The sequence below is a fragment of the Pangasianodon hypophthalmus genome, chromosome 6, assembly GCF_027358585.1.
Source record: "Pangasianodon hypophthalmus isolate fPanHyp1 chromosome 6, fPanHyp1.pri, whole genome shotgun sequence".
In the NCBI taxonomy this organism is placed as follows: Eukaryota; Metazoa; Chordata; class Actinopteri; order Siluriformes; family Pangasiidae; genus Pangasianodon; species Pangasianodon hypophthalmus.
Window position 1 is genome coordinate 1,976,782 of NC_069715.1, and position 26,521 is coordinate 2,003,302.

Here is a 26,521-nt window from a genome sequence, read left to right on the forward strand (position 1 = left end):
AACACACTGTTTAAACTCCATAAAGATGTTTGATCAGGTTACTTGCATCATAAGAAGATGCTTCATTTCCTCCTCTTGAAATCTTTTAAACCAGTACCAGTATCAGTGCATCCTGAGCTTTTAGCAAATATTCTATTCACGTGAATAAAAGAAAGGAACTTTCTGATACGTATGAATTAAATGATCTTCTGTTAAAAAGAATGGATATTTTTTCCAGTCAATATTAATCATAAGTAAATGCACATACATACAGGAGATATGTCGTTTTATCAGTCATAAATCTGCAACACTGACTGCAACCAATCTGTGAATTTTAATTTGAAGGGAAATGACAGGAGGCGGGGCCAAGTGGATTGCTGTAGCGCAATTAGGGGTGGAGCTTAAGCTACATTTGATCATTTATCAACCTTATTTTTAAAGCTTCTTCTTTTGCATATACAGTTTTATACACATACAGTACTGTGCAAAAGTCTTACACACCCTATTATTCTTTTAGTATAAATATTGTTCTAGATGATTATTTTGTGACTTCTGCATTATTGTCAGTAAAAAAAAATTGATTTCCAAACTTTACTTTTGCAACAGAAAATTTAACCATTACAGTACAATATTTATATCAGTAAAGAAGGTAGAGATATTACACAACAGAGCACTTTTTCAGACAGAAGCATGATGAAGGCTGCTGAGTTTCACTGCAGATAAAGAAGCGAGTGTGACAGTCCGAGTGTCCAGAAGAACTGCTGCAGATTCTCCAACATGCTGAAGAAAACTTCCAGCTCACTTCCTTATAAAAGTGCACACACTGTACCTGACACCTGACACACCAGACACTGGCTTTATTTAGTTTATTACTGTTACTGCTCTTTATAGTGCTTTATTTAATGCACAAACTTTTAATTTTCATTATTTTCATTATTTCTAAAGGCATCTCTGGTTTACAGCATTTACTTGCATATGCCTAGGACTTTTGTGCAGTACTGTATCTGTGTATATACACACACTAATACATTATGTAAATATATATATATATAAATAATGTGTATATATGAATAAAATATACACACATTTATATATTTATGTTTATTTTTAATTTGTTTTCACTCTTGTCCACTGCTGTAACACTGGAATGTCCCATAATAAAATGTTCTTATCTTATCTTAAAAATGGTGAAGCTGTGAAAAAAACAAAAAAAAAACAAACAAAAAAAAAAAACCCCTACGAACTGAACGTGTGATTAATGATTTATAAACACCTTATTATAAAAGTCTTTTCTTTCCTCATGTCCAGCATATTTACTTTAAGCGAACTCCTTTAATTAAAAATAAATATAAACCATATACAAAATAAAGAAATAAATATTTAATCTTTTTAAAAAAATTAAGTTGAATTTTACTGTTAATGCCTCCGTCACTTAAAAGCCCCACACTTTCGGTATTTATTACTATAAAATTTATTATGAAATGTAGATCACCATGAGCTCTAAAGAGCACCGAGTTTCACTCTGTACTCTTGGGGATTTTTTTTCCCTTTCAAAAGAAACTCAGGTTAAAAACTAAAGGTCACCACATGTTCCTGCTAATCTGGGTTCAGTCTGAGTCATTTCTAATGCAGTCAGGTTTATGGTAATGACATCTTTTATTAAGAAAGTTAAATAAATAAAAATGCAAAAATACAATTTTGTCAAAGTAGGGAAATTGCCTAAATAGTTATGATTTGTTCTTCAGAAAGTAAAATAAATACAAATTTACAAGGGAAATTGAAAATGGTTTTAAATTGGGGGGAAAAAAATCCTATCCCTAGAAATGCTAAAGGAATAAACTAGCACCTTCTGAAACAATATTTCAACTCCTACAGGAGGGACGAGTTAACTCCACCCCTGCAAGAGAGAAAAAGAATAAGACACAAAATGATATGTAAACGAACACACATTGACGTACAGTAATGAGACGCTGCTGAAGACTCGCTTTCAAATCAGATGGGTTCGTGTTAGCCGGTCAGCTCGCTGGATGAACAAACTTTCTGAACACAACAGATAAAGATGAAATGCTATCGAACCTAAACGAGAACACACCACTCCCCGGAGTAATCTTTACAAAAATAAAACCGCACCATGTGACATACGCAAAAAAAATAATAAAAATAAGACTTAACAGTTAATAATAACAGTTCTGAATGAATTTCATGAGCAATGTCATAATTAAGTGAGATGATGAGTGATGGTGTAAAAGTTTAAAAGTTCTGCTGATAACTTTAAAACAGAAACGAGCAGAAAGTGGCAGCGAGAAAGAAAAGGAAAGCAGGATAAAGGGCAGGAGTGCGGTTCAGCGCACCAGGAGGAAGGTGAGTCCTGCTAAGCCGACTCCGGCGGCCGCGAACAGCGCCGTCTTCATGGACGATTCCTGGCTGACGTGACCGGCGCTGTGGAAGAACTTGCAGAAACCGTCCTGCATGAGGAACACACAGAAAACACACACGTCAGGAGATACGTCATAAAACATGTCTCGAAGAAAAAAAAAAAAAAAAAAAAAGGTTTACAGGACCTTAAATACACTTGTGAAAATCTATAAAAGTACAGTAAAGAACATACTTTTTATCCTTTTTTAGTTGCATTTAATGTTCATGAAACAAGTGAATTCCTGTTCTCACTTGCGTTATAGCAGCTATACAGTCTTTCCTTCACCTCTCTTTTTTTCTCTTTTAAAGTTGATCAGATAAAAAAAAAAAAAAAAAAAAACACAGCTTGTCATGTTACCGAGAAACCGCAAAAAAACCCTTAAAAGGTCACAGCTTTACCACTGAAACTGGAGACTCCTTCCACAAATGTCAAATAAACATCTCCTTACAGAAAAATCTAACAGATTTTTAAAATCTGGGTTATTATTATTATTATTACTGTCTCATTCACCTGTACACGTCTCTGTGAAGGAGCTGTTACCATAGAAACGATGACGTATCAGAACGAGTGCATTAATATAAACCTGCGCTACTGTCAGAGCTGCTGCTATAGGAAACTAATCAACACCTGACGACCAATCAGAATGCAGAATTCAGCAGTGCTGTGGTGTAAATATGCTACAAATATATACAGCATTAAAACAAATCCAAACACAACCCCAAAAAACAGACATTTGTAAAAAACTGGGCTCTATTTATTAAAAAAATAATAATATTTAATTTTTTTTTAATTAATGTGGCACTCCTGGTCTATAATGATATACTCTTGTATATCGTGTGTCATAAAACTTTCAGCCCAAGGCGATATTTATTACGATATTCAGGTTCGCCAACAATGATGCATTTACTAAATCTGGTTTATTTAATATCTACTAAAATCGATTATTTACAGCAAGTGAAAACAAGGGAATAACTCCGTTCTGATACTTTAATATCAACTAAAATAAAAAAATTTAAATTGAAAACAAGGGACAAAAAGTAATAAAACGTGGTTATGATAGTTTTATGTAATGTCAAGTTAAAAAAAAAATTTTAAATTAAAAACACCAGAGGAAAAAAGTGAAAAACTCAATTCAGTAATACTTCAATTTAAAACCAAGTAAAATAAATTATTTAAAATTGAAAACGGGGTGAAAAAACCAAACAAAACAAAGACCTCAGTCTGTTTACTGACTCAGACTTATGATTGTTTTATTTAATGTCTACTAAATGTCTATTAAATGGGGAAAAAATAAAGTTCTGAGACTTTAGATTATTTTTTTTTTACTTCAAATCAGCCAAGTTTGTAATAATAATAATAAAAAATATTAATAAAAATTAATTAAATATATTAATAAAAGTTAGAGATAAAGAGTGATATGTGAGGAAAGTGTATCGTAACCTCATGTATCATGATATTGATATTATACGGTTATATTTCTGAGCTCTAATCAGCTGGAAACAGCCAGCAGCAGATCCTGGGCTTATATCTTAAATATAAACAGGCAAGAGTGAGAGAGAGAGTGTGTGTGTGTGTGTGTGTGTGTGTGTGTGTGTGTGTGTGTAAAGCCACCTGCTGTACTGCTCAGAAAAACGGGCAGGTGGTGGATATTTTTCTATTTTTCTCTCTCGTTCATTTCTCAGGAAAATGTTTTGAAGTCTGTGAGGCGTGTAAGATCAATAGTGTGTTAACACAATAGAGTGAAAAGCTGGACCAGCTGGGCCTGGGGTGTGTGTGTGTGTGTGTGTGTGTGTGTGTGTGTGTGTGTGTGTGTGTGTACTCAAGACATGTATTTACATGGAAAAGTGAATGAAAGAGAAAGAAACTCATTTTCTCGATGCTCGTGTATGATTACGACATGACGATGTTCAGACGAATCGTGAAACATCTTTTTTACGAAGATAAACACGCAAAGATTCCTAAACAAGCGGCAAGATCAGTCATTTCCATAAAGTCAACAGCCAGGGGGCGGGGCCTGTCTCTAAAACAAGCAGGATACGAGATCGAAACAACTTCCCTGGAAACTGGAACGTCAGTTTAGGGAGGAGGGGGCGGGGCTTGTTTACTAAAATGTTAAACAGTAGGCATTATTTATCGCTCTGGATATGAAATATTTATTTGTAAATAATTCACAGGAAATTTTAAACAAGAAATGTTCATGAAAATTCAGTCAGTTGGAAAAATACCAAACAGCACAAAGGTTCGTATCCTACGTTACGCTCCTGAGTTTGCGGAAGTTTACACGACGCTAATGTGAGCCTCTAATCGCATAATCGATGAGTTACTGCGATTTTATATGCGAATTACGCCGTCATGTTTAAATCACTTATTTATTTCAATGAACATTTTGTGAAAAATGTTAAAAGTTTGAAAGAAAGTGATTCCATGACAAACCTGTAAATTAAGACAAATGTCTAGCAGTTCAATGAGGACAAAAGTAATGGCACCCTATACAGGATAATAGGAATAGATGTTAGTGTGTGTCTGTGGTAGCCGAGACGCGGCATTGGCCGAGCTGCGTTACTGGAAGATTTTGTGCATGATGCACTTAGGAGTTTGCCTTTTATGGAGTTTTGTGGGCGTGGCTAAATGTAAATGAGCTGTGCTGCAAACACACTTGGTAATTTACACCTGATTGCATGCGAGTAAGAAGGGGGGGAAACTTTTTGTAAATCTGGTGCGAATTTGGAATCCGGTTTGATCATGAAAACATTTTTGCACGAATTAATAAATGAGTCCCAGTGTCTTGGAGTTATTTATTTGCTAAACAGTAGGAGTTTGTTTATTATTTTGTTTCCAATGTGTATAGCAAGCACTCATGCATAACAATGTTAGCTAGCTATTCATCCAACTTGCTAATGGAGTACATGATCGACTTGAAACGATTCATTTGTTTCAGAATTGTTTTACCAAAGGAACTGTGCAGAAGTTTGTGCACCCTCCATGGTTTTTGAATCGAGGTAAAAGCTAAATTTATGTCCTAAAAAAGATTGAATGGTGACTCGGAGGACATGAAGGTGTTGAAAACAACATTAATCTCTACCAAGATGGACAAGGGGAAGTGCACTAAATGTCAACGGGAACAAAAACCCCATAATGTGATACCATGATAAAAAACTAACCTTATAAAGAGAGGAAGCATTGTGACATTTCACAGCAGTCAGTGCGTTTACATGTAAAAGCATCTTAATGAACTGCGCATACATTCACTCAATGCGGAAGTGAGGAAAGCCGAGTAGCGTCACCATAGCAACCACAAGAAGAGTCTTAACTAATGAGTGAGTCAATTAATTGGGTCACTTTTGGCAAAACATTATCAGAAAGTGCTTATTGAACAGGACAGGAAATATGAAAAAAGCAACAACAAAAAAATTAAGTGGTGCAATGAACACCATTTAGTGTTAATGTTACCATAGCAACCACATGTAACATGTCTTGTGAGAGTGTAATGAGAAACTAATGAGTGCTGATGGGTGTTTCTCTCTCTCTCTCTCTCTCTCTCTCTCTCAAAGTTAATAAGACAAAAAAAATGCAGCTTGTCATGTTACAGAGAAACCGCAAAGTGTAAACTTAAAGTTACAGCTTTACCTCTGGCACTGGAGACTCCTTCCATAAACATTAAATGAACTGTTAAACATCTCCTTACAGATCAACCATTACACATAATAGTGCGTTTATTATCCCTGTGAATGATCTGTTACTATAGAAACGATAACGTATTAGAACGAGTGCACTAATATTAACCTGCTAATACTGTCAGAGCTGCTGGTATAGAAAACTAATCAACACCTTCTGACCAATCAGAGACCAGAATGTGGTGTAAATTTTTTTTAAGTAAAAAAAATATTAGCAAATACGTATAACTTACTATACAATAATAAATTTCCTTTTAACATGAACACAAAGCAGCTTCATAGAATCCAGAATTAGATCAGCTGATTTTAACCGATGATGAAACGTCCTACACACCCACACACACCCACACCCACACACACACACCCACCAGCTCGTTTCTCCATCTGACTGACATCAGACATGAGTCATATCTGAAATATCTCCCCAATAAGCAAAAGATGGAGATACAAATTTGTTTTGACTTCAAATTTGTTTTGAGTCTCTTTCTGAGGCTTCAAGGAGAAAGAAAGTGTAGCTTTAAAATGCTGCAAAAGAACAGGTCTGCTACCACACACACACACACACACACACACACACACACACACACACTCCTGAGATTGCTTGGCATTCATTGCTTCCCAATGCTTCCAAACAAAAAAGCCACAAGAAAGCCACGGCCTCAGAACATTCTTAAAGCCTGAGAACATATGACTGAAAATGAAAAACAGTCTGAAACGTCTGATTTTGGAAAAACAGACCCTCCTGAGAGACAGAAATGACGCACTCTTCTCAGCGGAATCTCCCACGTGGCAGGACTGCCCCATATGGTTTCACATCCACTGATCTGAAGCGCAAGCGCACACACACACAGCAGGAAAACCCCAACATTTAAAAGTAGACAGCACCTACTGATAGTGTAGGTGATGGTGCCTCCCCACCTCATCCGAGTGTCAAAACACACACACACACACACACACACACACACACACACACACACACACACACACACACACACTCTAAACCTGTACAGTTTTTCATTTTAATTAAGGTCCTCTTACACTCACTCAATCCTTAGAGAACTCCATTAGCTGCCATCTTGCATATTCATCAGCTATCACACACACAATGCAACACTTTGTGTCATTTCTTTAGCTAATATCCTGTTACGTGATTGTTACCATGGCTACGTCTCGATTGCTGTTATCTGTGCTTGGAATTAATAAGCCTTTGGAATTACAAAACAAAACCTTTCTACATAATTAGTACATGAATAATTACCTGGCCTAAAACACTTAGTTGTCATGGTTACACAGGATGACAATGCTTTGTTAATTCTTTAGCTAAAATCCTGTTACGCAGTTGTTGCCATGGCTACGACTGAAATGCTACTGTTTCATTGCAACAGTAATGCGTAAATACCTAAAACGGTTAGTTGCCATGGTTACACAGGATGACCAGCGCCTACTTACAAGCGATTATACAAACAGAACAACACAGTCATTTTATTCAACTAAAAAAAAAAAAAAAAAAGCGCTACACAATTGTTGCTATGGCTACGTCTCGAATGCTCTTTTACATGCCTGTAATGAATAAACCGATAAACTTAACCCTTCCTATATAAATCCTATTCACGTTTCAATGTAATAGTGAGTGACGCTCGTTGTCATGGTTACTACGGCTACTTATGAGCAATTACACAACCAGAGCAACATACTTCGTCATTCCTGTTACATGATTGTTGCCATGGCTACATCTGGAATGCTGTTCTCTCTCTATCCAGGTTTGTAATCAATAATCTTATGAAATCAATTCTTTCTATATATTTAGTGCCGCTGTTTCACTCCAATGCTGATGTGTAAACATTAAACAATTAGTGATGCTGCTTCAAGCTTTCTACACTGCTGTGACTGGATACTCTTAAGATCTGCACTTTCCAAAAACACTTCATTCCCAAGACTCGCTGTTGCTTCAGAGTTTAATCTCACATGGATACTGTAGATTTGTTTCTAAGAAAAGCTGCTGCTGTAATCATAAAGACTGTCCTGCTGCTCGTCCCAGCACTCGTATTCATCAAACGTCCCTTAAACACACTCAATACCGTCCGTCTTTGCTTTTCTACACCACAAATTCTTACCCAGAGCTCTCACTTGGCTTTCATTTTTTCAGTCGCAGAGATCATTTTCACTTTCGCTTTTAAAACTGCTGGAATTTTCTGTGAGGTCAAATAGGCAGTGGAACATGGTGTCAAAAATACATCATTTCCTTTCAAATTCCCTTAAAGAACTGTTTCTTTAAACACCGTTTCGGCGTGCACGTCACGAAATCTGCCCAAAATGACTTTTATAAAGTCGTGCACTTTTTAGGTGGTATCTTAATGATGTTTATGAGAAATCAGAAGAAAGAAAGAAAGAAAGATTAGGTTCTAATTCATTACTGTATCACTTGTTTTGCCCATTTCTAAAATATTTTTAAATATACGTCAGTTTTTTGAGTCATTGTGCTGGTTATTTTCTTCTCCCCACCTAAACATGATGTCACACCCAGCCCTAGTGATTACATCCCCACAGCAAAATAACCGTTTACGTGGCATTTACAATTACATCACGGTATTTTGCCCTGAGTCACCTGCCTACACCTGGCAATCACATTTCCACTCGTCCTTACCCAGCCTCCGTTCTCCAGCAGCCAGTCGCTCTTCTCTTCGCCCAGGTAATCAGCGATGGTCTCTGCGAGCCTCCTGCAGCTGTTCACTCCATCTTCTCTGGAGAAGATCTTGGTGGCGATGACACCCGTGAACGCAAACAGCGACACGATTCTCCCCCAGTTCAGCTTTCCGTCCTCCACCATCTTGGTCATGATGCTGCGCAGGCAGGCGCTCGGCTCACTGTTCGAGCCGCACGACGACAGGAAGCTGTCTGACAGAGACAGGAACTTGGACTTGTACTGGTGCTCCAGCTCCTTCGCCAAACGGCGCATGGCCTTGGCCGACTCGCTGGGAGGCGTCCGCTGGATCCCGGTGCAGAAGTCGATGTAGTCTTCAGCCAGCAACCGAGTCTCATCTTTTAACCAACAGGACATTTTCTGTGAAAAAAAAAAAAATCAGCAATTAGGATACTGACAGTGATGCTCCTCATCATTAGGGGTCCAAGCACAGAGGATGATGATGAAACCTTAATGTTTTTACAAGGATTTTAATTTTCAGGGGACCAAGCACCAAAGAATCTATTGTCTTTAGTTAGGTTTTTCTTCTTATTAGGGGTCCAAGCACCAAAAGAACCCTATTGTTTTCATTAGGATTTTTATTTTTAGGGGTCCAAGCACCAAAGTTCCTGGAACACTCTTGTTTTAGTACTCCATCACACTACTCAGGGAAGCAAGATGATTGCTCTGATGGTGGTGCTATAGCACAGGGTTCCATGTTCACACATCTCATGAACCCTAAGTCATACACTGAAATTGTTTTGCCTGATTTGTTGCCTTCTTCCAAACATAAAAGCCTCAGGAATGTTCTAGTTCTGCAAACTCGGCTAACTTTTGAGCTTAACTGCATTATATGAGAAACCAACTTTTATGAACTAGTCCTAGGATTTCTGTTGTCTTCACAAAACTGATGTCAAAATACTCTGCAGAGTGTGAACCTCAATAATGATCAAAACCCACTGAAAACAATACAGCTGCTACATGCTAATCAGTACTAACAGGGCAGAGCTTGGTTTACTCAAACAGCTGTTACTCAGGAGTGGATGCATGGATTCACACGAAACTCAACGAAGGACGGTGGAGGTGGGATTCAAATCACTCAAATCAAATCAAATAACAGTACCTCAGGATCAGGGGCGGATTTAGTCATTTTGGGGCCCAAGGCAAACACAGACATGGGGCCCTGCACATCTCTTGTTCCACCCTTTTGTCACTCCTTATTTATCTAAGACCTACTTGTAATTTCTTCTCAGCACGCCTCACACAGCGATGATGTCTGCTAGCACACGTAATCACGCAAGAATTGACTTCGGCTTCTTTCTGCTCTTCAGCTTTTGCGTCGTCAGTACGCGCCACAAAAAAGCTTGTTACCTTTGGGAACTTGGCTATAATCCTTTTGCTTTCCTCCCGCTTCCTCCTTTTCTCAGCACCGCTTGGATAGTTTCGCTTCATTTTCACAGAACTTCGCTCCATCTACTCTGAACACTGTCTGTCTGTCACTTCCGCAGCTGCGCGGTAATGTGAGATAATGGAATAGTCCAATGGAATAGGGGTGGACCCTCCTGTGCAACACTAAAAATGAAGCATTCTGATGCCATTTTAGCGATAGAGTTTTAAAAATATATAATTTGCGTAAAGTTTAAAAAAAAAAACTTAACTATAAGTTAATATGGGTTTTGGGGGCCCCTAGGTAGCTGGGGGCCCAAGGCAATTGCCGACCTTTGCCTAATGGTTAAGTCCGCCCTTGCTCAGGATCCATAAGTCCAACTGAGCTGAAATCTGATGTACTGAATCTCTGTGCTAAAACGTACTTGTACTGATGAAGACGACTGTGTTGCTGAACAAACATGGTCACCATCAGCCAATCAGATTTCAGCAGGCATTTGACAGGATTAGCATTGAGCTACCATCACGAAACTTGAACAGTGTGTTCGTCTATGTTCTTTATTGTTATAAATAACTTCACAAGAACTGGCCACTGGCAGGTGATATTTGCAAAGGGTGCTTGGACCCCGCAGATCGCCACTTGTGGCTATTATTAACAGTATTTTCTGCCCAAATAACACATTCTCTAAAACTTGGTCATGCTTTAATGTAAATTTTTACTCACTGATTTGTAATTTAATGCTAAAGATAACAACAGATGAGTTAAATTCCATCTTTTATGAGATCTTATGAGAGTATATTTTCTATATTTTAACACAATCCCGCCCTCCTTTGCTCGGATTGGCTAGAACAGTCAAACTTTGCATTGTCGTCCAATCAGATTAAAGGATAAAAAAAAAATGTCCTATCAACCAATCACCTCGTTGGGAAATGAAATAACACTGGCTGTTTAGTGAAGCTATATCAGGCTAAAAATATATGTATAATAATAATAATTAAAAAATGTGCATGCTGAAATTAATTCGTGAAGATTTTTCTTTTTAAATTTTGCACTATTCTCTTTCACATAGTTCAGAGCTCATCTACACAAAGCCGGGTGTTACCAGAGTCCATCACCAGGCATTTAATAATGTGGAAATTGTCAGTGATCTTACTGATGAAACAGCGGTTTCTTTGTAAATCCTCGTCTCTGTGGTGTTGCATGATGTTCTGGCGTGTTAAATATTAATCCTGAGCGTGTAATTGCTGCGATATTAATGTAGGAAATGCAGTAAATAATGAATAAAGTGCTGCATCGCTTCTGCAGCTGTCAATGAGACACAAAGGGAAACCCGAGAGCACAGCCCACTCAAACCGCCTTATTCACGATAACAAACGCTTTAAACATGACAAACACTACCACACACATGTTCTGGGACACCTCTGGAAATGATTCGACACATAAAATCATACATATCATTCATCTGAAAAGAAGAAATGTAATAAATCGCTCACCCTCCCAGCGATATCAAGCTCACCCACCGACAGTTTGAGCCCAAACCGGAAGCGACCGCAGCGCTCAGCCGTATTTATGCTCTAACCCCTCCCCTCCACGTTCAGTTCCTCTTCATTCTTCCCACTTCAGGTTCTAGGTAACAACTGCTGGTGAAAATTTCCCCAAGTTAGCGGCTAGGTTCTCTATCCGAGTGAAGTGGAAAAGGAAATTTAATCTACATTTACATCATCAAAATACTGAAACCAGGATCTAAAAATATGTGCTATCTTCACTAAACTCTCAGAAGAACACAGTTGTATAGAACGTCTCTGTGTGCTGAATCATTACAGTTTCCCTTCACTGGAACTAAGAGGCTGAAACCTGTTCCAGCATGACAATGCCCCTGTGCACAAAGCTCCATGAGCTCCATGAAGACATGGTGTGTGAAGGTTGGAGTGGAAGAACTCGAGTGTCCTGCACAGAGCCCTGACCTCAACCCCACTGAACACCTTTGGGATGAACTGGAACACCGACTGAACCCCAGACCTCCTCGACATCCCAACATCAGCGCCTGACCTCACTAATGCTCTTGTAGCTGAATGAACACAAATCCCCACAGCCACACTCCAACAACTAGTGGAAAGACTTCGCAGAAGAGTGGAGCTCATTATAACAGCAAACACAGGGGAATAAATCTGGAATGAGACGTTAGACATGTACATATGGCTGTGATGGTCAGGGGTGCACAAACTTTTGGTCATATAGTGTACCAGAGATGGAGCCAGTACTGAGCAATGATCCTTAGTATAGCTAGTATAGCTAATGTGTTGAAATCTTACTAAATTAAAAGTGGAAGTATAAAAACTCAAAATGTACTCAAGTGAAAGTAAAAAAGATGCAACATTTAAATGTACGCAAATATTAAAAAAGAAATATTTTCAGAAAGGCCATATGTTTATTTATTTATTGATTTATATTTTTCTGTACTGGACTGAGCTGAATGTATTCTCTCAGATCTAAAGTGCAAGAAATTTCAGGAACCATAAACTGATCAAGATGAAATTTAGAATTCTGTGTTGCTGTGCAATACAGAGATATTCCATGCTGATGTTTAATTTAATTAATAAACCATTTATCAATATTAAAATGCATTAGAAAATACTGTACAGTGCCACTGAGAAACGTACCTTCTTATAAAGTTAAATAGTTTGTAATAAGATCTGGAGATTATGATGTGCTGTCAACTCTGTGCTGTACCTCTTCATCATATTCTTTGCATAACACACCTCTCTAACATCCACGAGGGAAAATTACGCACCATTCAGTCCTTTTTATTATTAGATGAACAAGTCATTTTAATGTGAAAGTTCACTACAAAAATTAAAAAGTTCTTACCTCCTCTACAGCAACATTATTGTGGTCCATGTTTTCACTCATCTTCTGTGCACAAGGATGAAAAGTAGATTACTGAGGAATTCCAGTCCTTACAATTCCCAAAGCTTTCGAAATCTATACTTTAGCCAAAGTTCAAAATCAGAGAATCGAAAAGAGTGAAAAACAACTATTCAGCCTTGTCTGATCAGGAGTCACTAATTACATCAGTTATACTGATTGATCCTCACACTTCTTACACCATCAGTATAGATGTGTGTGTGTGTGTGTATGTGTGTTTGATCATATGTTAAGTATTATGCTGCTCGCATGGGCTAGTGTGATGACTGAATCATGGAGACTTTGGAGTCATCAAGTTACTCAACCACTGAAGTCAGCGCTACTGTTAGGGAAAATTAATCAACAGCCTCTGACCAATCACGATCCAGAAATAAACACATCACTCCCACTATTACCAGAACTATACACACTTCTAATGTGTTGACAGTGTTGTATATCTTTAACCCATTTCTGTCATTATATCATATTTATATAAAATAGGTTTCTCTTAATATGAGTCTCTCACACACATCCTGCAAATACTGATTTAATATTTTTGTCACAACACACACTGCTACTCTGCGGCAATCAGTGATTAAGTCAGTTCGATTGATGTGTGTGTGTTTGTGTTTAATGTGTGTGATGGTTTACCATGGGGGTGTGTGTTTTCCTCAGATGACTGAATTATTGGAATCTTTGAATCAAGTTAAGAAGTGATTAACATATAAACAAATTCAGTTTGATGATTTAGAGTCAAAATAAATGATGACTCAGAATCAAATTACAAAACTATAGGTGAAATGAGTAATAAAAGGCATGAGGTGATAATCACACACATTGTTTGGCACAATAACAGTTTCACATCAAAACTGTATTATCACTCGAGTCATTCTGACCGAGTCTGATGCTTGTGTGGAGTGAGACAGTGATTCAGAAGCTGGTGGCTATAAGCTTCCATTACCTGTTAGCTATATTAGCCTCGTAGCTTCAGTTCAAAACTAAGGAAGTGAATTTCACACACTGAAACATAAATAATAACTAAAAAATGAGAGAATACAGGTCTGTAATGTTTAACCAGTGAATCACTTTAATATTAATATTACTGAATCCACATTTCATGATTATACACCATAATTTAGGTGTTTCTGACTAGGTGATGCTAATTTTTAGTATTTATAAATGTCTTAATACTACATAATGTATACATTAACTATTTTATGTCACTCATACACATTTCTCTCTTAGCCTGGACTTTAGATAATGTTAAATTATTCGCAAACAAATACAACAATAACGCACGATCTAGTGATCAGCTACGAGACACACCGAGGAGTGTGTCAGAGAAATTAATAACTAAATAAAAGATTTAAAAATAAAAGGGTCTGTTGTGAATCCATCTTTGTATCAGCTCCAAATCTCACTGAGGACTCAACTCAAGCCCAGATCTGTAGGAGAGAGAGAGAGAGAGAGAGAGAGAAACACACAGAAAGACAGAGATTAGACAAATCAGATTAGACCAAATTACAATACAAATGAAACAAATCTACATCACCTATTAGGAAACCCAAACACAACAACAGAGAAAACAGAAAGACAGAACTGTCTGTACACAGTGACAGATAAAACACAGAGAAGCACCTCGAGAAGGTAGAGACTCAGTGGACATGAGCTAGCGCTAGAAACAGGCAGACGCAGGAAAACATGGCTCCCAGAGGAAGAAAGGTTGTGCATTGCTACACTGCAACCAAAACACAACTGAGACAGAGCTGCACTTCCTCACAGAATGCACAAAATACACAGAGAGAGAAACTCTACCCCAAAATTAAACACACACCATAACACATGTGACGATCTCTCAGCCGGTGAAAAGCACAGTACGTGTCTCCTGCTGCAGTGTGAGGGGCAGCGAGTGATCTGCCTCGCCCTCGTGTCTCCTCTAACCGTCCTGATCGCTCTTCTTTATTTTATTATTATTGTTTTACATTTTTTTCTTACTTTTATTAGTAAATTCACTTTTATTCTGTAATTTTACTTCTTCTTTTGTCAATTATTCTGTATATAGTGCCTTTATATTGTTCATTGTACACTGTTTGCACTATTTTTTGTTTATTTTGTTTATTTCTAATATATCTATTAGTCTTTTATTTTGTTTTGTCTTTTTATTTCTCCAGTTTTTACTCTACCCTTCCTTTGTACTTGCTTAGGCAATACAAATGTACAATTATTTGTCATGCCAATAAAGCACATGAAAAACTGAAAAAACTGAGAGAGAGAGAGAGAGAGAGAGACTTAGAGAGAGAGACAGAAAGAGAGAGACAATAGAGACAGAGAGAGAGACACAGAGAGAGAGAGACAGAGAGAGAGAGACAATAGAGACAGAGAGAGACACACAGAAAGAGAGAGACAATAGAGACAGAGAGAGACACACAGAAAGAGAGAGACAATAGAGACAGAGAGAGACACACAGAAAGAGAGAGACAATAGAGACAGAGAGAGAGAGACACAGAGAGACAGAGAGAGAGAGAGAGACAATAGAGACAGAGAGAGACACACAGAAAGAGAGAGACAATAGAGACAGAGAGAGAGAGAGAGACAATAGAGACAGAGAGAGACACACAGAAAGAGAGAGACAATAGAGACAGAGAGAGAGAGACACAGAGAGACAGAGAGAGAGAGAGAGACAATAGAGACAGAGAGAGACACACAGAGAGAGAGAGAGAGACAATAGAGACAGAGAGAGACACACAGAAAGAGAGAGACAATAGAGACAGAGAGAGACACACAGAAAGAGAGAGACAATAGAGACAGAGAGAGAGAGACACAGAGAGACAGAGAGAGAGAGAGAGACAATAGAGACAGAGAGAGACACACAGAAAGAGAGAGACAATAGAGACAGAGAGAGAGAGAGAGACAATAGAGACAGAGAGAGACACACAGAAAGAGAGAGACAATAGAGACAGAGAGAGAGAGACACAGAGAGACAGAGAGAGAGAGAGAGACAATAGAGACAGAGAGAGACACACAGAGAGAGAGAGACAATAGAGACAGAGAGAGAGAGAGAGACACAGAGAGAGAGAGAGAGAGAGAGAGAGAGAGTGAGACAGAGAGAGAGAGAGACACAGAGAGAGAGAGAGAGACACAGAGAGAGAGAGAGAGAGAGAGAGAATAGAGACAGAGAGAGAGAGACACAGAGAGAGAGAGAGAGAGAGAGAGAGAGAGAGAGAGCGAGACAGTGTTCTGACGCAAAGCATGTTCCATTTTTTTCCACACGAAACAAACACATGTGAATGTTCTGGTGAGGTCAGCATTACACACACGCACACACACGCACACACACACACACTACATTGTCATGACCCAATAAGGAAGCATTCTGCGTGCTGCTGCATTGCCTGTGGCTATTGTAGTACAACAATGAGACTGTTGAGTCTGTTCCTGTAACTAAAGCACTGGCACCCTTCATGAGCACAACTGAATGACGCATGCAATGAGAGATATATATATATTTTTAATAGAAACATATGAGGAACTTCATCTTTCTTCATTTTTCCCCCTTCTATATAGCAAATATGAAAACACATGCCCTTTTCACTTCACTGTGTTCTCATTTTCAATGCAAAACACTGCTTTCTGTGTCCTGAAACTATTTCTGTGTTGATTTTCTGTGTTTGTTTGATCGTTGGAAGCTCTATCCACAGCCAAGTCTTAACCTCCTGGCAGAGGAAACCAGGTTATGTGCACAAGTGTCCCCCAAGTGACAGCCTAAAACAGGCCTGAAAGCGTCACTGATCCACTTCCAGGTTTAACACTGGGGTTGGGGAATATTTCCATCTACTCAGCTTCCTTTATCATCAGACATGCTGATGGCCAAAAAGTTTGATTTTGGACCACAAAACCACCAAAACATGACTGACTGAAGCTCTGTGAGGCTTGGTGATGTTCAGAAGCTGCATTTTCTGGTTTGTGTCTCAGGAAGAGCTTCTTTAGTGCAACTCTTCCAAACAGCTTGTTCCTGGTGATGTCGTGGACGTGGTGTGTAATTAAATAATTCTGAAATTCGACGACCAAAACAATAATATAAATGTGATTTTCCGAGTCTTTACCTCCATCACCATCCTCCTGACTGCATATGCATATGATCGTGGTTCAATTTTCAAGTTATTAGGGTACCAGTTGTGTTTAATGGTGCGTTAACAGCTCATATATTAACCCTTCTCTAATTTGTGCACATCACAAAGCTATAAAATATGATCTCACATTCTGTCCAAACTCAACAATATCATTTTCTGGAGAAGGGTTGGAACGACAATTGTTTACATTCACTATAAATATTAGCCTTATCATTAGGGTGCCAATAATTTTGCACCCTGCATATGTTTTCAGACAGAAAACACTATTATGCTAAGTATAGAAATCTAAGTTAACAGTTTATTTTCTAATTGAATTAATTTTACCCAATTTAATGAAGGGTGCCAATATTTTATATCGTTCTACATGATTTATATCACATTATACAGATCTTCTGTGTCCCTGTATACAGCATATCACTCTAGGTGTAGATCTGTGTACGTACGTATGTTATAAATATTGCATCCATGTTGTGTTTTTCAGTTTTATCTTGTGATCAAAAAAATGAGGATTTATTCTGAACATCTGGGGATTTTTATGATCACTGCTTACTGTGGAACAAGTCTTGTGGAAAGTCCTGCCTGGGTTCAGAGGAATGTGCTGAGAAACTATGACTGGTTCCTCACCCGTAGCGTGGCGTCCCATGATGCCGAGCAGAACGTGGTACCGTCAGGTGACACTCGGACTTTACTGACCCGGTTCTCGTGGCCGTACAGGATCGCAACCCGAGTGCCCTTTAACACGTCCCATATGTTTACAGTGTAGTCGTTATAGCCAGCAAACAGCAGACGCCCTGACACACACACACAGAATATATCATTAATAAACATGCTATAATGACTTATTAATGCTCATAAACATTATTTTTTTATTATTAATTTATGCTTTTGACATGGAAAGACACACAGGCAACTAGAACGTGAGCTTAACTTTGCTAACAACTGAGGCTAATGAATTAACAAGCGATCTTATAACTATTCAATCTTTTATTTTGACTTTGTGAAACCAGAGCGAAAATGGAAACGAGACAAAACTAACAGGAACATCAACATTTACCTCAGATGTGTTGGTAAATTCCTGAGAAAAGACTTAGAAAGACTAAAATCACACTTTTACGCTGAATTAGCACTAAACGTCAGGGAGCCTTGAGGTAGCTTCATATAACATACCGTATGCTAGCTAGTTATTTAGCTACCTATGTCCTGTATCTATAGTCTGTTAGTTACTATATTTAATATATTTGTTTTTATTGAAGTGTTTATGTTTAGATTGCATACTCATTATCTGGTGGTAATGCTAGCTAGCTTATCTAACGTCAGGCTAATGTGAACTAGCTGGTTTTAGCTAAAAGTTATAGGTAATATTTTGATGGTTAAAATATTTGCAGTGCATTTCACATTACTCTGGAACATATCTCTACAGCTTTATATTGAGATATTACAGTATCTATCTATCTATCTATCTATCTATCTATCTATCTATCTATCTATCTATCTATCTATCTATCTATCTATCTATCTATCTATCTATCTATCTATCTATCTATCTATCTATCTATCTATCTATCTATCTATCCATCCAAAATGTTCTGCTTTTCTAGAAATGTTGTGTACAATGCATTTATTTCTATACCGCTATATTTTTATTGTTTGGTTCTAAAGATATCGACAAAACATACATGTTTTTAGCAAAATTATTATAAGAATATTTAATATTCAAAAATATACCTTTGTACATGAACTTATATGTTTTAAAACAAATGGCTGCAAAAATCATGTCTTTAATGACTAATCTGTGCTTGAATCAGGACTTTAGGGTAAGTTTGATTGATGGGTGTAACCACACAGAGTGAACTTCCCAATGTTCAACATTAACAGGAATGAAGTTTCATGACTTGAAGGTGAAAAATCTTGTGAAACCCCGGGGTGTGAAAATAAATTCCCCACAGTGACAGATCTCCTACTCGAGAGGAAACTACACACACTAGACCAGGAAGGTAGTTCACCCTGTTTACATATAAAAAATACAGTGAAGTACTGGAGCGTTTAGTTAAATCACGGTTGATCAATCAGTGTGACGGTGTGAGACGGGTTTTACAGTAACGTCACGCCCTGAGATTATCGGAGATAGTGAAGAGATAACAAAAGGGATGAAGGTAAAAAGGGAAAGCTTAGATGTCTTAGATGTATTAGTGCTAATCTTTTATTTGCTTCACACACACACACCTATATATATATATATATATATAGAGAGAGAGAGAGAGAGAGTTCTTTTTTATTCATAATAATTTATTTTATTAGTATTTAGCATTTATTTTATTTTATTACATGTATCTTATTTTATTTTTTATATGTATTATAATTATATGTATATGTATCTGTCTCAGTCTATCTGTTAAATATGGTGGCTAATTAAGATTTTTTTTTTAAATTGTTTTTATTTTATGAAAAATATCTCTATGGTTCAGTATCTTGGTTCTAAATTGCTGAATTGTCAGAAAGAACCTTGTACTTCCACTCGGTTTATAGGTCTCGATGAGTCAACAAAAAAATTACAGAACATGAAAGTAAAATGAAAGTAAAAGATTTTGGATTTTTATTATTTCTCGAATTGACCTCAATACGATAGCTGTCATAAAGGAATTTTTGTTTCGTGTTTGTTAGATAAGGCGGATTACATTTTCTCATAGATTCTGAAAACACGAGCGAATTTTGATTTCACTACCATCAATCTAAAGTCCAGTGCTTTCCCACATTTATAATCCTTTATAAATCATATATAATGCTGCTCTGTGACCCTGCAGAGTGAGCGGTTGCGTCCTGAACTTTGACCATCAACACTTGCAGTAATGATGATCTCACACACACACACACACACACACACACACGGTGTTGAAATTGATCTCGGGCCAGTACAGTCCTGCTACAGTCGAACAGAAAGGTCAAAGGTCGTTGTAGACGTCTGTGTGTCAGGTGATTCAGGCGAATCACAGCAGACTGCCACGCAATCTGTTACTGTGTATAAACCGATACCCAGATAACACATTATTACATTACATTACTATACGGTGCTTATACGACACAGTATTACCTATATAATACATTACTATGTATTTAATGCCGACATAATGCATTATTACTTATATGATACCCATAGAATGCATTATTACCTGTATGATACCCATATAATGCATTATTACTTATATGATACCTACATAATGCATTATTACTTATATAATGCCGACATAATGCATTATTACTTATATGACACCCATAGAATGCATTATTACCTGTATGATACCTACATAATGCATTATTACTTATATTAATCCTATATAGTGCATTATTGCATATATGATACCTACATAATACATTATTACCTATATGATGCCTACATAATATATTATTACCTGTATGATACCATATACTGCATTATTACTTATATCATACCTACATAATGCATTATTACTTGTATGATACCTATAAGATACCTACATACTGCATTATTACTTATATGATACCTATATACGGCATTATTACCTATGATGCCTATATTATACCTATAAGATACCTATATAATACATTATTACTTATATGATACCCATATAATGCATTATTACTTATAAGATACCTACATACTGCATTATTACTTATATGATACCTACATAATGCATTATTACCTATGATGCCTATATGATACCTATAAGATACCTATATAATACATTATTACTTATATGATACCTACATACTGCATTATTACTTATATGATACCTACATAATGCATTATTACTTATATGATACCTACATACTGCATTATTACTTATATCATACCTACATAATGCATTATTACTTGTATGATACCTACATACTGCATTATTACTTGTATGATACCTATATGATACCTACATACTGCATTATTACTTATATGATACCTACATACTGCATTATTACTTATATGATACCTATATACTGCATTATTACTTGTATGATACCTATATGATACCTACATACTGCATTATTACTTATATGATACCCATATAATGCATTATTACTTATATGATACCTACATACTGCATTATTACTTATATGATACCTACATACTGCATTATTACTTATATGATACCTACATACTGCATTATTACTTATATGATACCTACATACTGCATTATTACTTATATGATACCTATATACTGCATTATTACCTATGATGCCTATATGACACCTACAGGATGGCACCTCTGTAAGGCCCGTGGGTAAAGAGAGTATGACTCGAGAGGGTTTGACTTGGTCCTCACAGCTCTCTGTGATTTGTGATGATTGTCTGGCTCTGTGCCAATAACTATTCTAAATTATTTCAGGCCTCATTAGCATTAGCATTAGCGTTAGCATTAGCATTAGCATTAGCGCTGTGCTCTGCTTCTCTCTCACCACTAAGGGAGAAGTCCACGCTGGAGGCACCGAAGATGACGCTCTCTTTAGAGTAGACGGCCACTTCACGGTCGGCCCTCAGGTCATACAGACGGCACTGAAACACACCAGCACAGACATCAGAACACACACACACACACTACTGTACACACACACACACACACACACACACACTACACATCCACCTGCACACACTCCGGTACACACACACACTCCTGCACACACTCCTATACACACACACACTACTGTACACACACTCCTATACACATCCACCTGCACACACTCCGGTACACACACACACTCCTGCACACACTCCTATACACACACACACTACTGTACACACACTCCTATACACATCCACCTGCACACACTCCTGCACACACACACTCTCCTGTACACACTCCTGCACACACACACACACACACACACACACACACACATACACACACTACTGAACACACACACACACACTACACATCCACCTGCACACACTCCTGTACACACACTCTCCTGCACACTCTTATACACACACACACACACTCATGCATCACCCACACAACCACACACAAACACACACACACCCACACATACCTTACCCACGTCATGCAAACATCACCCACACACCATCAATAAAAATCATGATTCACTGATACATTAGCATTCAATATTCACTAATTATTGTGTTTTTTATTTGCTAATTTTCTTATTACATATTATTATTATTATTATTATTATTATTATTATTATTATTATTATTTGCCTATTTTTACTATTTTTTAGTCATACTGTACAGCACTTAGTACGCATTTTAAATGGATAAAATGTGCTACATAAATGAATTTATTGATTGATTTATATATTTCAATTATTTAAAATTAATGTTTAAATGTTAATTTAAAATATTTTTCTAGTTTTGCATTTAAAAATGTATTTAAACTTTAAAAATTTCTTAAATTAAAATTTTGATTTTATTTTTTATGTTTGTGTAAGATGTGTATATGTCTGTGGATGTGTGTGTGTGTGTGTGTGTGTGTGTGTGTAAGATGTGTGTTGTTCGACATTGAAGCTGAGACACTCACTGTAGCATCGTCAGATGCAGTGGCAAAAGCATCACCACTTGGGTAGTACCTACACACACACACACACACACACACACGGGGTGGAAAGAGATGTAGTAAGAACGACTTAAACAGGTTGTTTATACCAGTTGCTGAAATTGTGGTGTGTGTGTGTGTGTGTGTGTGTGTGTGTGTGTGTGTGTGTCACTCACTTGACAGCATTGATGTCCGACTCGTGAGTGTCGAAGGACTGGATGTTCTGACCGGAGCGCATGTCCCACACATTAGCCTTCTTATCACATCCCTAAACACACACACACACACACAAACACACACACATACACACACAATAAATAGACATAAACAATAAACAAACAAATAAACAAACAAACAAATAAATAAGTAGCATGTTAGTGGAATATTCTGATACATTGCAGACCCAGTGGCCTGGTCATGGCTAGCATGAGGAGTGTGAAGAAGAAGAAGAAGAAGAAGAAGAAGAAAAAGACTTTATTTGTCACATATATATTACAGCACAGTGAAATTCTTTTCTTCTCATATTCCAGCTTGTTGGGAAGTTGGGGTCGGAGCGCAGGGTCAGCCATGACAGAACGAGGGTTAAGGGCCTTGCTCAAGAGCTCTACAGTGGCGAGGTGTGTGTGTGTGTGTGTGTGTGTGTGTGAGGAGTGTGAGGAGAAAAGCACTGACTCCAGAGACGAAGGTGTTTCCTGTCTCAGATGGAGCCAGGTCCAGTGAAAGCACATCAGCCGAGTGACCGTGGAAACTCTGCAGCAGCTGCCCGCTCTCTACATCCCATAATGCACACGTACCATCACCACTAGAGGTCAGGATCTGACACACACACACACACACACACACACACAGCCCACTGAGAAACACTTCACAACAGTACAGTAGCTCAGTGTCTCTCTCTACAGGTGTGATGAAGAATATAAATGTATCCTGTAAAGAATAAAACAGTGTCGCTCTGTTATAGTAAAATAATCAGTGTTATATATACTGTATATGAACCTATAATAAATAAAAATATTCTTATAACTGTAAATGTACAGAGATTCTCCTGACTCTACAGTAAACCAGCATGTAGCACTGGAGGCTGATGACATCATCAATTCTGCTAAATACCAGGATATTTCCCAAAACCTGGTGACTTCTGCCAGGAGGTTATGACACTATATGACGAAAGAATATCAATATTGTGATAAATCATGTTGCAATATAATTTAAAAACTCTTCTAAGATATCTTGGATACCGTGATATCTTTTTAGAATTTTTTTAATAATTACAAACAGACTCGAAGCAACTGATTTGATGTACGCATGTTTAATATTTTTTTTTTCCTGTTTTCAGGGTTAAATATTATTTATGTATTTATTCATACTTTAAATATAAACAAATGAAAATAAATAATTTTTTTGTAGATATTAAATAACCTTTAAACCTTTTTTGTTTATCTTTAAACACTTTTGCTATCAGTTTGTAAGCAAACCCATACAGAATATTGTGATCCATATTGCGTATCGCAGAAATGCCTCTGAAACTCGTGATGTATTTTTGTCTTATCGCCCGGCTCTAATTTCAGCCCTGTGGTGTGAAGTGTAGAGGAAGTCCACACACACACACACACACACACACACACCTGAGAATATAATCGAGTTTAAGATCCTCTCCAACGTTGTTAGACATCACAGGAAGAGACTCTGTGTCCGTTATTAAATACGGCGAGTGCCAATAATTTTAAAACCAGTCCATGTGTTTGAGATCAAAACACCGCTCAAGGCACGTGTTAATTATTTTATAGATTCATTTTCATTCAAGGGTGCCAATACTTATGGAGTTGATGGCATCGAGATGCTTCTACATAACACAGCACGCTCTAGAGAGTAAGTAAATTACAGTAAGGGGAAACGTATCCCTAGTGCTCGTCAGTCGAAAAAGCCCGTGAGCAAAAATGTTTCACTTCTGCTTTTTACTTTTCACTTTCGCTTCAGAAGTATGAGCTGCAAATGACGTAAGAATCTCATTAACCACTTTCAGGTTCATAAACAGAGTAACCTCAGGTTAACGATAAATATCCAGCTGACAGGAAAGAAACTCAAATAAGCACTCTTTACAGCCGTGATGAGCAGAAAAGCAACAACACGATGAACCTACAGGTAGATGAGCGACAACAGCAGATGATTGAGTGGTTGAAGATTAAAAAAATAAACCTGGTGATGTCCAGTTTCTGTGCTCACTGTATCCTCAGACAGGGCTGATGTGGTTTTCAGCTGTTGGAGCTCATCCACCTCATTGCTCGACTTGTTGAGATGCTTTTCTGCTCAGCACGGTTATAAAGAGTGATTATTCGAGTTAGCCTTCCTGTCAGAGGTCCTGTTTCTTAACTTGCTTTAAATTTAAACATTTTTTCTCTTTATTGCTATTTTTTCTCTTCTGGTTATATAGATATTTCTCTCCTTTGATTTCCTCCACTTTTGTAATTTTTTTTCTCCCCATCTTAAGGTGCTGTAACATTCCAAAGTAAAAAAAACTTTACATTTTGCTAACGAAATAAAAAAAGGGAATAAACTTGTTTAGAGTAAATGAAATGGTGGTTTGTGAAACTTTAATAAAACGTGATTAAAGAGTGAAGATTAATTTCTTTAGTACTTTATTACTGACTTTCATTTTTACAATGCATCATATCTCAAATTTAACATATATTTAATTTATATAAAGGGATGTTTTGAACACACACACACACACACACACACACACACACCTGCATGTCAGAGTTGGTGAAGCTGCAGGATGAGAGATAGTTGGTGTGAACAGCCACCGGTTTCCTCTTCGCTGCCAAATTCTCACTCTTATCCAGAGACAGAGGATAGACAGAGCATTTATTATCCAACCCACTGAGAGAGAGAGAGAGAGAGAGAGCGAGAAAGAGAAAGAGAGAGAGAGACAGAGAGAAAGAGAGAAAGATAAAGAGAGAGAGAGAGAGAAATTTCTTTTAGTGTCACTACAGTAACTGAATAATATGCATTAGGATTAATAACTGAATAATAATCTTAGACTTTAAAACAAAATAATCACTTTTTAAAATGCATCATAAATATAATCATCATTATACATAAATATATGATTTCTGTGTGTTTATATTTTATTCTAATAATTTACGCACGTACGGATGTAAATGAAATATTAATAATAACAGAGATTTTAAACGATGTACGATGTACCATGTATAGAAGACTGTAAGCCCCGCCCCCTTTCCCCTCACACCCTAGCAGTGGGTGTGGCTAGCCTACTGCCCCTGGCTCCGCCTCCTCCTCATGAGCTTCATCACACACTCACTCTGTTCTCAGATCAGTCTGATTAGTGAACACTTACCCACACGCTATCACACAGCCGGAGGGAGCGTACGCACACGCTAACACCCAGGTACACGGCATGGTGACGCCATGCTCCTGTAACACACGCACACACACACACACACACACACACACACACACACACACAGTTAACACAGCAGTAACATTTGTGGTATATGAAAGTGTGTGTGTGCATGTGTTAATACACAATACACAATACAGCGTGCATAATTGGCCCTAATATGTCCCAAAAATGTAAGATTAATGTGGGGGATTCCGATCCGGCCTGGGTGATTTCTCCTTTTTTGCTGTTTTTAACGCAAGTATACAACTCATCAAGTGTTACAGGGCGACTCATTTGTTCAGATTCCCTTTGTGGTAATTGTGGTAAATCAATGTCATATAGAAACTAATAACATTTAATCATATCTGTACTGTCCTTTGGCTGATATAAATCTTTAAAATGTTCTGCAGAAGTGTTATTTATCTCTCA

General features: G+C 37.5%; 2 protein-coding genes across 5 annotated transcripts in view; both read right to left on the reverse strand.

Moving 5' to 3' along the window:
* Window positions 1–1,446: 1,446 nt before the first annotated feature.
* On the reverse strand, window positions 1,447–13,298 carry bcl2l10 (BCL2 like 10). 2 transcript variants are annotated; one of them, XM_026926963.3, is made up of 3 exons: window positions 13,005–13,298; window positions 8,714–9,130; window positions 1,447–2,444 (listed from the first exon to the last, which is right to left on the reverse strand). In XM_026926963.3, exons 1-3 carry the CDS (start codon window positions 13,044–13,046, stop codon window positions 2,322–2,324), a joined length of 582 nt encoding a protein of 193 aa, XP_026782764.1. In that variant the 5' UTR covers window positions 13,047–13,298; the 3' UTR covers window positions 1,447–2,321. The 2 variants fall into 2 exon arrangements, with proteins under 2 accessions (XP_026782764.1, XP_026782765.1); XM_026926964.3 differs by lacking the exon at window positions 13,005–13,298 and adding an exon at window positions 11,630–11,785.
* An 806-nt stretch (window positions 13,299–14,104) lies between these two features.
* gnb5b (guanine nucleotide binding protein (G protein), beta 5b) overlaps window positions 14,105–26,521 on the reverse strand; it is a 27,954-nt gene continuing 15,537 nt past the window's right edge. For 2 of the 3 annotated variants that reach the window (XR_008301882.1, XR_008301883.1), the window contains 8 exons: window positions 26,048–26,124; window positions 25,437–25,569; window positions 23,362–23,505; window positions 22,866–22,957; window positions 22,675–22,723; window positions 21,596–21,692; window positions 17,721–17,961; window positions 14,105–14,485 (listed from right to left, as the gene is read on the reverse strand). Coding sequence is in view for 1 of the 3 variants with exons in the window: in XM_053234711.1 (XP_053090686.1) it covers window positions 14,474–14,485; window positions 17,795–17,961; window positions 21,596–21,692; window positions 22,675–22,723; window positions 22,866–22,957; window positions 23,362–23,505; window positions 25,437–25,569; window positions 26,048–26,124 (771 nt within the window). In the remaining 2 variants the exon portion in view is untranslated. The remainder of the gene's footprint in view (window positions 14,486–17,720; window positions 17,962–21,595; window positions 21,693–22,674; window positions 22,724–22,865; window positions 22,958–23,361; window positions 23,506–25,436; window positions 25,570–26,047; window positions 26,125–26,521) is intronic. The other variant, XM_053234711.1, reaches the window with a different exon arrangement.

Coding starts and splice junctions, on each gene's coding strand:
- bcl2l10 (XM_026926963.3), bottom strand. CDS start 13,046: ATGAGTGAAAACATGGACCACAATAATGTTGCTGTAGAGGAG. Junction 9,131..13,004: donor ATAATGTTGCTGTAGAGGAG/GTAAGAACTTTT, acceptor TTTTTTTCACAG/AAAATGTCCTGTTGGTTAAA. Junction 2,445..8,713: donor TGCTGGAGAACGGAGGCTGG/GTAAGGACGAGT, acceptor TTCCTCATGCAG/GACGGTTTCTGCAAGTTCTT.